The 14,321-nt window shown below is 32.0% G+C and overlaps 1 protein-coding gene across 1 annotated transcript in view; it reads right to left on the reverse strand.

Moving 5' to 3' along the window:
- Positions 1 to 3,756: 3,756 nt before the first annotated feature.
- Positions 3,757 to 14,321, reverse strand: part of LOC129984789 (Krueppel-like factor 1) — a 49,420-nt gene continuing 38,855 nt past the window's right edge. The window contains exons 3-4 of the mRNA XM_056094745.1: positions 7,952 to 8,245; positions 3,757 to 4,316 (exon numbers count right to left, since the gene is read on the reverse strand). Coding sequence (XP_055950720.1) covers positions 3,801 to 4,316; positions 7,952 to 8,245 — 810 coding nt within the window. The 3' untranslated portion in view covers positions 3,757 to 3,800. The remainder of the gene's footprint in view (positions 4,317 to 7,951; positions 8,246 to 14,321) is intronic.

A 14,321-nucleotide genomic window follows, 5' to 3' on the forward strand; every position in this document is an offset into this window, starting at 1 on the left:
CATTTCACATTTAATTTCATTCAGAGACGTGTTGAAAATTACACTTTTGTAGGTTTCATTTGCATTAAGAATTTGAACCTTTGTCAAAGTGATGGCAACGCGTTGTTAAAAGCTAATTTCTTATGCATGCATAACGTGCTTGTGCAGATATAATTTTACTTTTATTGATTTTATTTATTAATTTTATTTAAATTGTTTGGAAATATGATTAAAATATATTTTTTAATTCTTTTATGGTAGACATTTTTATGTTAAGATATTGTTAACATTAACAGTTAACATTGCAGCATACAAATTATTTTTATATCAATGTTTGCGAATGTTATCACAGAAAACCTCCATAAAATTCGCTTGATTTTTTAATACGATTCTGATTAATCGTATTTATTAACCATTTTACATTAGCCATCCCTACCCACAGGTATATAAGTTCCAAATTTGGTAATTCTAGGTCAGGCAGCGTAGTCTGTAAGCGCCAACACACATACACACGCACGCACGCACGCTTTTAATAAAAATGAATATGTGTGTGTGAATGAGAGAGAGAGGAACAGACCGCAGGGTGGAACAAAAACAGTCTTAATTTTTTAGCTTTTAATTTGGTAATAGTTCAAAAAAGTTGCCTTTTAGGTTCAAAAGCAATATCTAAAAGTTTGGTTGCAATATTACATAGTATCTTGGGGTGCCGCAAAGAGCTAATTTGTAAAAAAAATTGAGAAAAAAATGAAAATTTTTTAAAAATGTCTTTAAAAATTTTTCTTAATTTTAGTTTGGTAATAGTGGAGAAAAGTTAGCTTTTAGGTTCAGAAATAATTTTTAAAAATTCTGGTTACAATACAACAATATTTCGAGGTGCCGCAAAGAGCTTAAAGTTTGTAAAAAAATTGAAAAATTATAAACTTTGATAAAATATTTTATGAATTTTTCGTTCATATAATGTTACAGAAGATGAATTTAAATCATATATAAGCATTACAATTGGAAAAAATTATTAATCACAAAATATAAAAATAATAAAAAAATATTTTTATGTCAAATTTTGCGTTTCTTACTTCTGTATCCTTAATGATTACAAATGTTACAGCTGCAAAATGTTTGTTTCTACTTCATCGCCTTATTAAACTGTTTTTTAATTAAATTTTGGCATATTCACACGTGAGTCAATTTTTGCTCTTGCGCCTCTTTCTCTCGCAATTGAACCGCAGACATTTTGAGCTGATTCGGCTACCAGTCTCACAGATTTTACCACTGCTTCATGTGACAAGGAAGCCGAGAAAAGTCAATAACCGAGTCCAATATACTATTTGGTTCAGCTTCAGATGCCTTCTGTATAAAATTTCAACTTAATATTAAACGGCACAGGCACTTGGTAGTTTTATCGCTTCTTGTCTGTCTGATGGATCTGGTTGGCTTACCTCATTTTGCAAAGAACACTGTTGTTCTTCAGCTTTCTCATTGTGGTCAGTAAACATTTCTGATATTTTTTGCCCGTTCTTGATAAAACTCAACTATTCTCTGTTGTTCTTTACTCTTCCTTGCTTCTTTCTTCCTGAAAGCGTTTGTGGTAGCAATATCAATATTACCTATAACCATTTTCCTGTTAGAGCATTGATCGTTTAGGATCTCTTATTCTTTTGGCACATTTTTTTCTTTTATGCAAGTCAGCAATACCTAATAAACATCTAGAGTCTTTAAATTCTGTGAGGCTGTAATCAAACTTATCTGAACATCTATTGATTTTAGACTTTAATAAATTCTTTAATTAAATATTCTTTGATTCCAGACTTTATTAAATTCCTGTATTTAGTTTTTATCCTTTGTGAAATTCTTTTGCTAGAAACACTGAGAATAGAAGCTTTTGACTATATTTGTTCTATTATGGGAATTGCATATTTAGCTTACATAAAGATCCTTCTCTGAAGCAATTTTGAGGTTATTTCTAATATAACACTTGCACTAGATTCATATGTAGTGAGTTTAACATCAAGCAAATCGCTAATTTTTCTAAAAATAGAGCACTCCGATATTTGCCTTGTCTTCACTAATTTCGATTAAACAGTTTTTACTCACATCAAAGCACACAAGCACACAAACTAACAAAGGAGTTACAAAATAAACGGAGCGGAGACGCCAGCTCAGTTGAACTCGACAAAGCTACTGCTTTGAAACTAGCTCTGTCCTTATCACCGGATGCAGACAAATCTCAGCCTTACCTCAATAGCAACCGCTACGAGGATTCATTGTCATGCCAATGCAATAGTAGAACTATTTTTATACTTTTATTCATATGACAATGCCTAATGAAAACTTTTTATTTCATAATTGTGGCATGCAAAAATCCTTAAAAAGTTGCAAAAAGTGTGTTTTTATGAAACTTTAACGTCCTTGCGGCACCTCAAGACCTATTACAATATTTTTCATATTTATAATTTATTTTATCTACACGAAAAGGGAACTTTTCCGCGCTATTACAAATTGAAAATCAAAAATTGATTTTTTCGTTCCATAATGTACAATTGTATCATTTCTCTTTTTTTTATATATATGACTAATTTCTTAAGATTTTGCCAATATTATCATTCCTGCTTGCGCTTATAAATTACTATATATGGGATTTCAATTGAAGAAATTATTCCATAAATGAAATATGAAGTTTTTGGATTTAATTCCAATTTACATTTAATGACAGACAAATATGTTTATTTTGTTTGATTCCATCCATTTTATTATGTACATATCATATTCCAAAATAAAACTTCTAAATTATTTTCCAAAATTTCAAGTTTTCTTACGAAATATTTCACAAAGTTCATTGCCAGTTTCTGAGGCATATGATTAAAGAATATCAAATAAATGACATGTTATTTGGCATACTTTTAATCTTGCGTTTAAACAGAAAGGATTTCCCTTCTTTTCCAATTGAGTAACAGTCAGAAATAAAAAAAAAATAGAAAATTCTATTTGGATTATTATTAACACGTTGATGGACAGTAACGCCTTCAGGCATCAAGCTCATGAAAATGATACGACAGTACTCCTGTGGGCGTCGTATTTACATATGATCAGTTGTAGAGTGCACCGTGGCGGTGCACTTACGTGTTGCAACACGTTTTCGAGCGCAGTTGTTTTTCTAAAAGGTAAATATATATTGTATGTACTGTCCATCAATGTGTTAGATAATCTAATCCTCTTTTCTTTAGTCATAATATATTGATCATAATGAAGACGAAGTGAGCCACAATGGACTATGGCAAAAATTTTCTAAACTTCATTAGATAGACTTAGGTATAACGTTTTTACAAGCATCATAAGTGAGCCCTTGGCATCTGTTTTTTTATCAAAATAGAATTATTTAAACTTTTTCGATCTGTTTGCATTTTAAAAACAAACACGAATGTTTCTTATCAACATAATACAATGCCGGATTAAATCTTGATGAGGTCCAAAGCTGTTTGAGATGAGCGTTTTATAAATCCATTCTTTCATAGTTATTTGACTTCTGATAGTTCAGGTAATATTCTGGGAGCAAGCAAGAAAGTGGGAGCCTTGAGATATAACTTGAGTAAAACATACATAAATCCGGCACTGACTTGATTCTAATTATTCAACAAAAGTAACGAATTGATCCGTTGTCATTCCCAGATATCATCACATATGAAAATCAGAAAAATCTCAGATATATCTTAATCGTTTCCAAAACACTTTTTTTTTTTCATTTCACAGAATTTATTTCTCTTGCAAACTTATCGATAATATGAGTCGTAATTTAATTTAACAAAACAGACAAAAAAAGCGATACGTCACAACAAATCTGAGTGACGTTTCATATGAAGTGACAGATGATCCGACCTGGCAAATGCCCTGTCACAATACTCACAACGAAAAGGCCTGTCTCCTGTATGTTTCCTGAAATGTCTGGTCAACTCATCAGAACGAGCGAATTTCCAGCCACATCCACACCAAGTACAGGCATAAGGTTTTTCTCCAGTATGAGTCCTCACGTGAGCCTTCAAGTGCGAGCTTTTCGTGTATGTCTTGTTGCAGCTGTCGTAGGTGCAGGTGTGGTAAGTGACTTTGCGCTTAGAGGGTCTTTTTGATCGTCTTATTCTTTTGGAGAGTTTTGCTTGGACGGCGCAGGTAGATTTCGTGGTGGTGAGGTCGCAAGTGAAAACTTGTGGAATGTTGCAAGTGGTAGTTTCACCTGGATGGACTTGTAAAATGCTGGCATTTCTTGCTATGGAGTAGGCGGTAGGAAAGGGTCGGATGGAAACTGGAAAAGGAGATACATCGAGTTTCCATGTAGCTAGTGGATTGTACTGAAAAAAAAATGGAAAGTAAATGTTAGCGACAAATCAAAATTGTTTTAACAGTATGATTCACTTGTTTTAACGATTCAATTTGTCACCGACTAATAGGTGTTCGTGCTACAGTGGTGCAGTCCAGGATGCCAAGCATTTGATATTTGAATGCACAAAGTTTATTCCGGAAAGACGTAAACTCAGGGACTGCCTTCTAAAGAACAATATAGCTTGGCTTCATTTATCTGCCTTTGTACAACTTAAATCATCTTTCGTTTCCTTTTGTACATATATTAACAGTATTTTTCTCCGTAAAATTTAAACTTTACTTCAGTGTGTTTGCCTACATATATTTGCATATATACTTTTGTATTTGTATTTTGAATATTTTATTTGATTATGCTTCTTCAATTGTTTTATATCCTTTACTGTATGTTTCTGTTACTATGTGAGCAATTTTGTTTCATTTTTGCTTTTGTTGTTGTATCTACTAGTTTTCTCCTTTTTTTTTGCGTTTGTGCCTGCGTCCTTATATTTGAAATTTATTCTACTGTCAATTGTTTTATATCCTTTACTGTATGTTTCTGTTACTATGTGAGCAATTTTGTTTCATTTTTGCTTTTGTTGTTGTATCTACTAGTTTTCTCCTTTTTTTTTGCGTTTGTGCCTGCGTCCTTATATTTGAAATTTATTCTACTGTCGATTGTTTTATATCCTTTACTGTATGTTTCTGTTACTATGTGAGCAATTTTGTTTCATTTTTGCTTTTGTTGTTGTATCTACTAGTTTTCTCCTTTTTTTTGCGTTTGTGCCTGCGTCCTTATATTTGAAATTTATTCTACTGTCAATTGCGTACTGACTTACATCTGTAAGCCTTGTGCTGTTCTTGTTGGCACATAAGGAGTTTATACATCGAGAACAAAAAAAAAAATCAAAACATTTAACCATTGTAAACTTGCTAATAAAGCTAGGGTAATTGCTTTAAACCACAAAAGGGAAATCTCCGACGCTTTCTCATATGCTGTCTAATAAAAGTGGTCAAACGCGTTTGCATAAAATTAGGGATCTTCATTAGGGCAGTGCATTCCATGTGTAATCAGAATTTTATTTTCATAGTTTCACAAATGAGCATTTTGTGCTTCAAAGTAAAACAAACATACAAACAAAAAGATTATCTATTTTGGGTGTCTTTTCTTCAACTGGTTGAAATCAAAATTCGATACAGAACTGCAATTTTAATAGCAAGATCGCATATCAAATTTTCTTATTCATTTAATTATTATCAAATACCAAATTTTATCGCGTTTAGGTGTATGCGAAAGTACAGACCAACAGTCAACCCTCTGCAGATTTGGCTTAAAATTTGGTGTCGACCTATGCTTTAGATGTTAATTTTAAGTGTCATTTTACCATTTATCTTGTAATTATCGAATTTATTTTATTCCGATAGCCAATCAAACTTTTCATGAATAGATTTCGTTCAAGTTATGGTAGGAATTCTACAAATTTGGTGTAAAGATCAAGTACCAAATTTTATCCGTCCGGCTCAAAGTATTAGTTATCATGTTCGCAGATACACAAACATCGTTTCAGAAATGTGTTCTTTGGACTTAGAGCGGCGGGAAATGCGTATAAATATCTAGTTTGAAATTTTCCATGTTTTAGTTTAAACTCTCAAATGTCAAGTTTAAATATAAACTAGTATTAAAGTAAGATTCTCCTGATTCAACACATCTCATTAAAGATATTTTTACTTAGACTCGACGACATTACTATATGTTACTCTTACATTTGAAAGCGCAATAGAGCTTCAACTATTTAAATTCATCTGGTTTTCTTAGAGAGGAAAAAAAAGTTTTCCAGCAAATACTTTTAGAGTAAAAGTGGGCAAAGTTAGTGAAGCAATTGACTGCTATGTTCCACCAGTGATAATAATAGGGGGTTACACCCCCTGCTCGCTCCGCTTATCAATCTTCAAGAATCATATAGTGATCCCAGCTCGATTTGGCTCGCTCGGCATTTAGTTATGTATACCTGCCAATAATAAGATTTGATACTTTTCCATTTCGATGACACAAATTTCGCCAGACAGACTTTATTGGCGACAACACAAAATATACACATTAAAAATTGTTAATAATGCTTCAAATCTTGCCAAGCATACTCGTTTTGAAAATATGATAATAAAAGGTTACCAGAGGAGATATTACGTTTCTATAATCAATTTGTAGTGCAAATTGTATCCTTTTTGGCGACTTTATCGGCTGCGCCAGCAAAATGGAAAAGCACCTAAAACTCTATAAATGCATTTATTGCTAAAATTAAAATTAATTTATTAATTGCGTGAACTACCAGCAATGCTAGTAACTTTTACACATCAGAAATTCTAACTTCTGACTACTACTAATCATCATCAATTTCTCAAATTAAAAGTTTCCTGTAATAGCAAGATGAATTGGCCATGCTCCTGCAGTTCGGGAACCTCGCCCAGTAGAGAAAAAGCTTTCTATTTTATTCAATCCGACTGAATCTTCTTATGAATAATTTAACACTTTCAATTGCATTAACTTCTCTTTTCCAACTATTTCGATTTGTAATTGAAAAAATTCGACTTGAACTCATTTATTTCGTATAATCCAGCTCCAAAATAATAGAATTAAACCAGAACTTAAGTGTAAACAGTGTGGGGTATAGTGACAAAGCTTATTATCCGGAAAAAAAATAGTGTTGCTTCAGACGTTCCCCAAACTTGTAAACAATCCGAATTTGCATTTATGTAAGCATTTTATATGTTGAAATATTAATTTACAAAATATAAACACTTATTAATTGCATTGATTTTTTCTATGTTTATTTTTAACATGATAATGTGTTATAGCCTTGTGTATTATCAACAAATTGCGATACGCTTGAAAAACCGTTATAAACATTCTGTAAATCGACACGTAGGGCCTAAAATGATCAAATTTGTTTATTAATCTTAAGTAGTAGATGTTTACTTAAACAGAATTTTTTTCTGAACTTTAATCACGTTTAATTTAAGAAATTAGTAAGTTCAAAGCATTTTCTTACATAAACATATTATAATATATTAAAATTCAAAAAATAAACTTTCAAATCATGTAAATGCTTCTACTCTTACAATCTTTCCTCTAATTTTAATAAATTTTTTCAAATACTTTTATATCTATTTTATGACGACACCTTTGATTGTTTTTGTTACTATTTATACATATATAATATGCTCACGCATATTGCAACGATGTTAAATACAATTTTTTTGTGCATTTCACCATTGCTTACCTTGCATTTACCAGACGAATTTAAGAATAACATATAGGAATCAACCCTCAGACATTGTCATGTTATAATATTTTGGACTAGAGACTCGATTCTTCTTGAAATCACCCGAACTCTTTTTTCCCCCCTTCAATTGTCTGAGTATTTTATTATCTGATTAATATTCTAAATAGTATTAATTAGTAATTATTAGTATAAATTATTCTTGGATAAAGTTCTCCAACTGATCTGAATAATTATATTTCTATTGTGTTTGATATTAATAGTTTCTTTTTGATGCAAGATCCAAGGAAATCCCTCGGAATGGTAATAATAATGCAGCTTAACTATTAACTGTATTTATCTTTACTTACCTGCCCAGCTGCAGTCTTTGGCAAAATCAGCTTCTCATAACTCGAAGAAGGGAAATATGTGTTCTCTGATCCGTTTCCTGAGATAACAGTGCTAGGAGATGCAATATTTACTATGGCCAATTCGTTGGTATTCGATTCTGGTGAGGATGGGGGTGTGGGGCAATGGGAAGTAGAACCGCCCACTTCCACAGTGGTAGGATTAGTAACATTCTGATCATGTTTGGGCTGCATTGAAATACAGTATCTTCCCGGGATGTTCGTTAAACAGCTCTGCTTTGAAAGATATCCAGTATCCTGTGTATAAAAGAAAATATCTCATATGTATATCCTTAGTAGAGTAGGACCCTGATTTTCTGAACTTACAAAAAAAATAAAAAATACAGTTTTTGGCACCGGCTCTTTTACCAGAGATCTTGGTTTACAGAACTATTTCGTGTACCATTGCTTCTCGAATAGAAGTACTTATATTATTTCGAAAGAAGTTAACTGCAGTTAAACTACTAAACTAATGATTATTCAAATTTTTATTTTTATTATTATGGAATAAAAAGTGAAAATTGTTGATAATTATGCAAATTTTAATGGAAAAATGTAATTTTTATTTTCTCGTATACGAAGTACAGAGAAAGTATTGTAATCGTCAAAAAATTCCAACTCAAGATTTTGACGAATCCCCCAGGCCGCGGTGGCCTGGTGGTAAGGTCTCGGCTTGTGACTCGTATGGTTTGAGGTTCGAAACCCGATTCCACCGAAAAACCGTCGTGTAAGGGAATCTGTTGCACGTTAAATCCGTCATGTTAAACGTCCTCCCGTTGGTGTGGTGTGGTGTAGCGTGGAGAGGGGGCTGCCAGCTCAGATGTCGTCCTCGTCATCTGACCGTGGTTCAAAATGACGAGGTCCGTCCCAAAATAACCCTAGTGTTGCTTTACAACGGGACATTAATATAACTAAACTAACTAACCTGTCGAATCTCGACGTTTTAGATTTCCCCGAATTTGAAAATACATTTTTAGAAAAATGCTTGTTTGTGTCTCTGTGATAAAGATAACTTAAAAAAGCTTCGAGCTAGATGGATGAAATGTGGTATAGGGTCTTTACACCAACTTTGTAGATTTCACCAAATTTTAAGAAATTCCGTTCAAAAGAAATCTGTCTGTGTCGCTGTCTGAATGTAGTTAATGCGATAACTACAAAACGAAGAGAGCTAGATACATAACATGTAGATTAACATCGTTAGTGTGTACATCTTTCCAAATCCAACGTGTTTACCGTTTGTCGGTCTGTACTTTAATATGTAAACACGGTAACTCAAAAACCCAATGACTTAAACATATAAAATTTGGCACAGCCTTTCGTGACTACAAATGTAGCTTTATGCCAAATTTTTGTTTCAATCTTTACCGCATGCCAGAGATTAATCGCCAAAACGCTGGCCGAGGATCACATTCTAGATTCAGCAAAAATGCTAAATGCATGTCAAAGATTAATATTTTGTAAGTATTGTATGCCAAAGTTAGAAAAGGCGTTCTCTATTGCAAGAAAGTATGCAAGAAAGTTTTGAGGAGACTACACTTTTAAGATAAAATCTTTAATTGTGGGATAATTTAAATTTCTTGTGTAATTTAGACAAAAATGAGCGAGATGAAAGATAGCTGAATTCAGACTAGAAATAAATTGCACCATATCGATTAAGTTTCGTAAAACATTTATTTCCTTTTAAAATAAATTTAGTTAGATTATCTCTAAACATCTTAAAAACTTATATAAAATAACTATCGTAAATATCGTTTGTTTCATATTTTTATTTTGATATATCATCGTTTTTACTATTAGAATAGAATTACATAAATTTGACAATTTGAAAGTATTCATAAGACAAAATGTTTGGATGCATGTTTTTATCTCCTGTTTATATATTATTTGAAATTCATTTCATTAAAAGAATATTAAAGAATGACTTTAATTAATTAGTATTTATAATCTTATAAAACTAACAATAATGTAGCTTCTGGAAAAAGGGAAAAATTGAATGACATGTCCAAATGTATTTAAAACAAAAGTTACTGAAGTATAGAAAGGAAAAATTCTGAATATTCAAGAGAGATTTTAAAAGGCAATAAATGAATTATAATAATATAAATACAGAAAAAATCATTCCTGTTCAGAAAATTTTATGTTTAAATTTATTTTATAACTAATATTCTATTATTAAATGTCTTCAAAATGAATCCTAATAAAGAATAACTGACACAATTTTTGCTATAATATATTGGGAAAAAAAAATTCTCCTGAAAGATTTGTACCTTACTTTTGCGACACAATGTTTATTTAAAACAAACGCTTGATTTACTATGCTTTGGTTTGTTGCTGCTAAAGATATGAATGAGTTGAAGGATTTGATGAGATGAATGAGTTGAAGGATTTGATGAGATGAATGAGATGAAGGATTGGATGAGATGAATGAGATGAAGGATTGGATGAGATGAATGAGATGAAGGATTGGATGAGATGAATGAGATGAAGGATTGGATGAGATGAATGAGATGAAGGATTGGATGAGATGAATGAGATGAAGGATTGGATGAGATGAATGAGATGAAGGATTGGATGAGAGGAATGAGATGAAGGATTGGATGAGAGGAATGAGATGAAGGATTGGATGAGAGGAATGAGATGAAGGATTGGATGAGAGGAATGAGGTGAAGGATTGGATGAGAGGAATGAGGTGAAGGATCGGATGAGAGGAATGAGGTGAAGGATCGGATGAGAGGAATGAGGTGAAGGATCGGATGAGAGGAATGAGGTGAAGGATCGGATGAGAGGAATGAGGTGAAGGATCAGATGAGATGAATGAGGTGAAGGATCAGATGAGTTGAGGGATTGGATGAGATGAATGAGTTGGCAGTTAAAATTATCACATTTATTAATGTATATGCCCATCTGAATAATTTCGAATCAGTGATAAACAAACTGAAAAACTGGAATATAATTTAATAATTTTTTTTTAAAAAAATTGATTTTTTGTAAAGTTTATACACTGATATGTAAAAAGTAAATTTCAAATTTTCTGCAGTTACAGTCTATTTTATCAGTGAGATGTTCAGTGATACTTTAATATTTTATGTCTTATATTATTTGTAAAAATGAGTAGCGCAACTGAAATAATTTTAACACTAAATATACAGGCATCTCGCTGATACATAGAAACTGCCATTGGAAAATGGCATATGATCATTAATAGTATGTTTAGTTTTAAATTACACTAGATGCCTTTAAAAGCATAAAAAGTAAGTTCCTCAAAAAAAATCTTAATTTCCTTGAAATTTTTATTTTGAATGTTTGTCTATAGAATAGTGATTTTTAGAAATAAAATTTCATGACTATTTGATTACAGTATGAAAGAAATGATTTGAATCGATTAGGTGAAGGAGAGCTGTCATTTGGCGAGAAGCTGGCCAATTTCAGGCGGACATCTCTGAATAATTAAAGAAGTTTCACATATTGGTAACAATCTTTTGATATCAATTCCAAATTGCAGTGTATCAATCAGATTAATCCAATCAGTTATTCCAAGCAATATTTTAATACTCCTCGCATTTTATTTATAATATATCCCTAAACCTTCTCAAGTAACTAATTTTTATAATTGTTTCATTTTTTTCATATTACTGTACATTATCGTGTTCATTCATTTAGTTTTATTGTACTCTAGATACTTTTCATTCCTAGTTTATACTATTTTTTATTATGTTATATTTTGTCATATTTTATCATTTGTATGTTTGTTTCCAATTGATTTCGGAGTAATTTTTTAATAAATTCCATCTACATGTACACCAAACTGGAAAAGGCGCCACATGAGCTCTAGAAACGGTGTGAGGTGTAGTGTAAGTGTTAAACTTCAGTGTATTATCCTATTGTGATGAGGTCAATTAGATCACCACGTCTCAATCTAAATATATTTTGGATGTTCTAGGATAGTCATTACACGATGTCAAGTAAAATATAGCAAGGTTAAAAATCAATAATTTTTGACTGATGAAGAGCAATCTTTATGAAATCAATCTCAGCTTCTATTTAAAAAAAAATGTCTCCATAGAAGAATTGAATTTCAAAACCCCTTTTTGTAGTTTTTTATGATTTTTTAATGCATTGTTCATTCTTGTAGGAAATCTCCTTTGAGAAGAAGTTTTTGACGAAGAAAAATGCATTTCAAATGATAAAAAAAAATCAAATGTACATAATTTCGACAATCTAGTAGGGTTTTATTTTTACGTTATCTCGCTAGTTATCAATCTAGCTATCAATGCTTATTGAACATGTAGTGATACAATTGGATAGGAAAGTAACCTTAACTTTAACCGGCTACTCCAGCCCTCCATTAGGCACACTGGTAAATCCTATTGATCAGACCACCGCGACAGCAACACTCCTCGAATTATGGTTGAATTCTAAGGGCCATCACCGGCCACGGTATAACCCTTCCCGTGGGAAGCATGTCCCATCATCGATAAGGGGTAGGCGACGTCTACCATTTCTCTAGTCACCTGGGTGGCGAGAACCAACCACCATACCGGAAGCTATCATCCTCATTTCTGAGGTACCCCTCCGGTTAGAGGGATAGGAAAGTCAAACTATCTAAAGTGTGTTAGAAAGATAACGTGTATTATTAGTCAGCTATAAGAGGGGAGTAGAAATTAATGGTTAGCAAAAATGCGAACTTCATTCACTGGCACCACACGATCTAGCATATCTAGCCAAATCCATGAATTTAGGATTCGTAATAAAGATGAAATATGGCATATTCCAATAGTCAAAACCATCTTGGAGCTCATAGGCACCTCCTGAAAGTTGAATTTCAAAGAAAATTAATACAAACTTATATTTCGATGAATAGAAAACAAAGAAATCATTGAGCAATCAACCTGACCACGCCGAGCAATTCGATGCTAAGCTTCATATGTTTGCTTGTTTTTGACTAGTTAGAAAAAATCGAAAGGTAGTCAGTCCTTCTACAACTTACATCCTATAGCTATGTCAAGCATTATTCCTCTAAGCCAGAAGAATGAAGTTCAGTATGCCTTTGATAATCTGAATTTTGATAGATGTGGCACAGAAGAAGACGTGGAAGATCAATTCGAGATATTCAGCAGTATTATTGGCAGTGGAAGTGGTAAAGGAATAAAATGAAAACAGAGTTTGAGTGGTCTTCCCGAAACTTTCTCGTGTACTCTCCAATAAAATTCAGGTCTCCTTTCCCCCTCATAATTTTGTGGATAAGACCACGAATACATTTCAAGGAATTGGTGAACGATAGTTACGAAATACTGATCTTTAGTATGAATTTATCATTTTTATTAAATATATCATAAAAATCTGTTTTTTTTTTTTTTTGTTTTTTTTTGTCAGCCGGATTACACCAAAATTTGACTCGAAAGTATAACTGTACACACAAGATAACTTCATTGATTCAAGTTGTTACGTTTACATGCATATGAAAGTACAACCGACAGACGGTCAACTTTCTGATAGACTTAGTTCACAATTTGATAAATATCTATATTTTACCTGTGTAAACCAAGTTTTATTTACCTTGTTCATTGCGTTTTGCAGTTATCGAGTTCTTTTGTAATCAAACAGCAGACAGACTTCTTGGGAATGCACTTTATTCGAAATTTCAATAGAAATCTACAAATTTGATCGTAATTCAGTACACGAAATTTCAAGCGTCTACATCAAAACGTTTTTGAATTATTGTGTTCATATATAGACAGACATAATGCCAAAAATGTGTTTTCGGAATAATGATTTCTGAAACGTGGAGATAAGTTAGAATTCGAATTTATTGTCTATTCTAATCTATTTCCTATACTTTGTATAAGAGAAAGTAAAAATTAATTTTTTCCTCCAACTTGTGAAGGAAAAATTAAAATTATACAATCAGAAATGTATAATAATGATATTCGCTTCTAATTGTTAAACTTCTTTAATAAATGTATTAAAGCAGAGAACTAAGAAATCAGTGTTGAAGCAGTAAAAAGTTTTAACATCTTCCGGGAAACAGAACTTGGGGGGGGGGGTTCTCGTGTAATACGTGTATTAAGAACAAAATATTTCAGTAGACTTAGCAGTTTCAAACATGAAATTGTCTTCATACTATTTTAATTTTTAAAATTTAACTCAATAAAAAAAAATCTCAGTGAATTGCACTGAAGCTGTTTTCCATTTGAATAACTAATGAGTCATTTTTAGAATTTAACTTAATAAAAAAAAATCTCAGTGAATTGCACTGAAGCTGTTTTCCATTTGAATAACTAATGAGTCATTTTTAAAATTTAACTCAATAAAAAAAAATCTCAGTGAATTGCAC

This window comes from Argiope bruennichi, chromosome 9, assembly GCF_947563725.1.
Source record: "Argiope bruennichi chromosome 9, qqArgBrue1.1, whole genome shotgun sequence".
NCBI classification, from domain to species: Eukaryota; Metazoa; Arthropoda; class Arachnida; order Araneae; family Araneidae; genus Argiope; species Argiope bruennichi.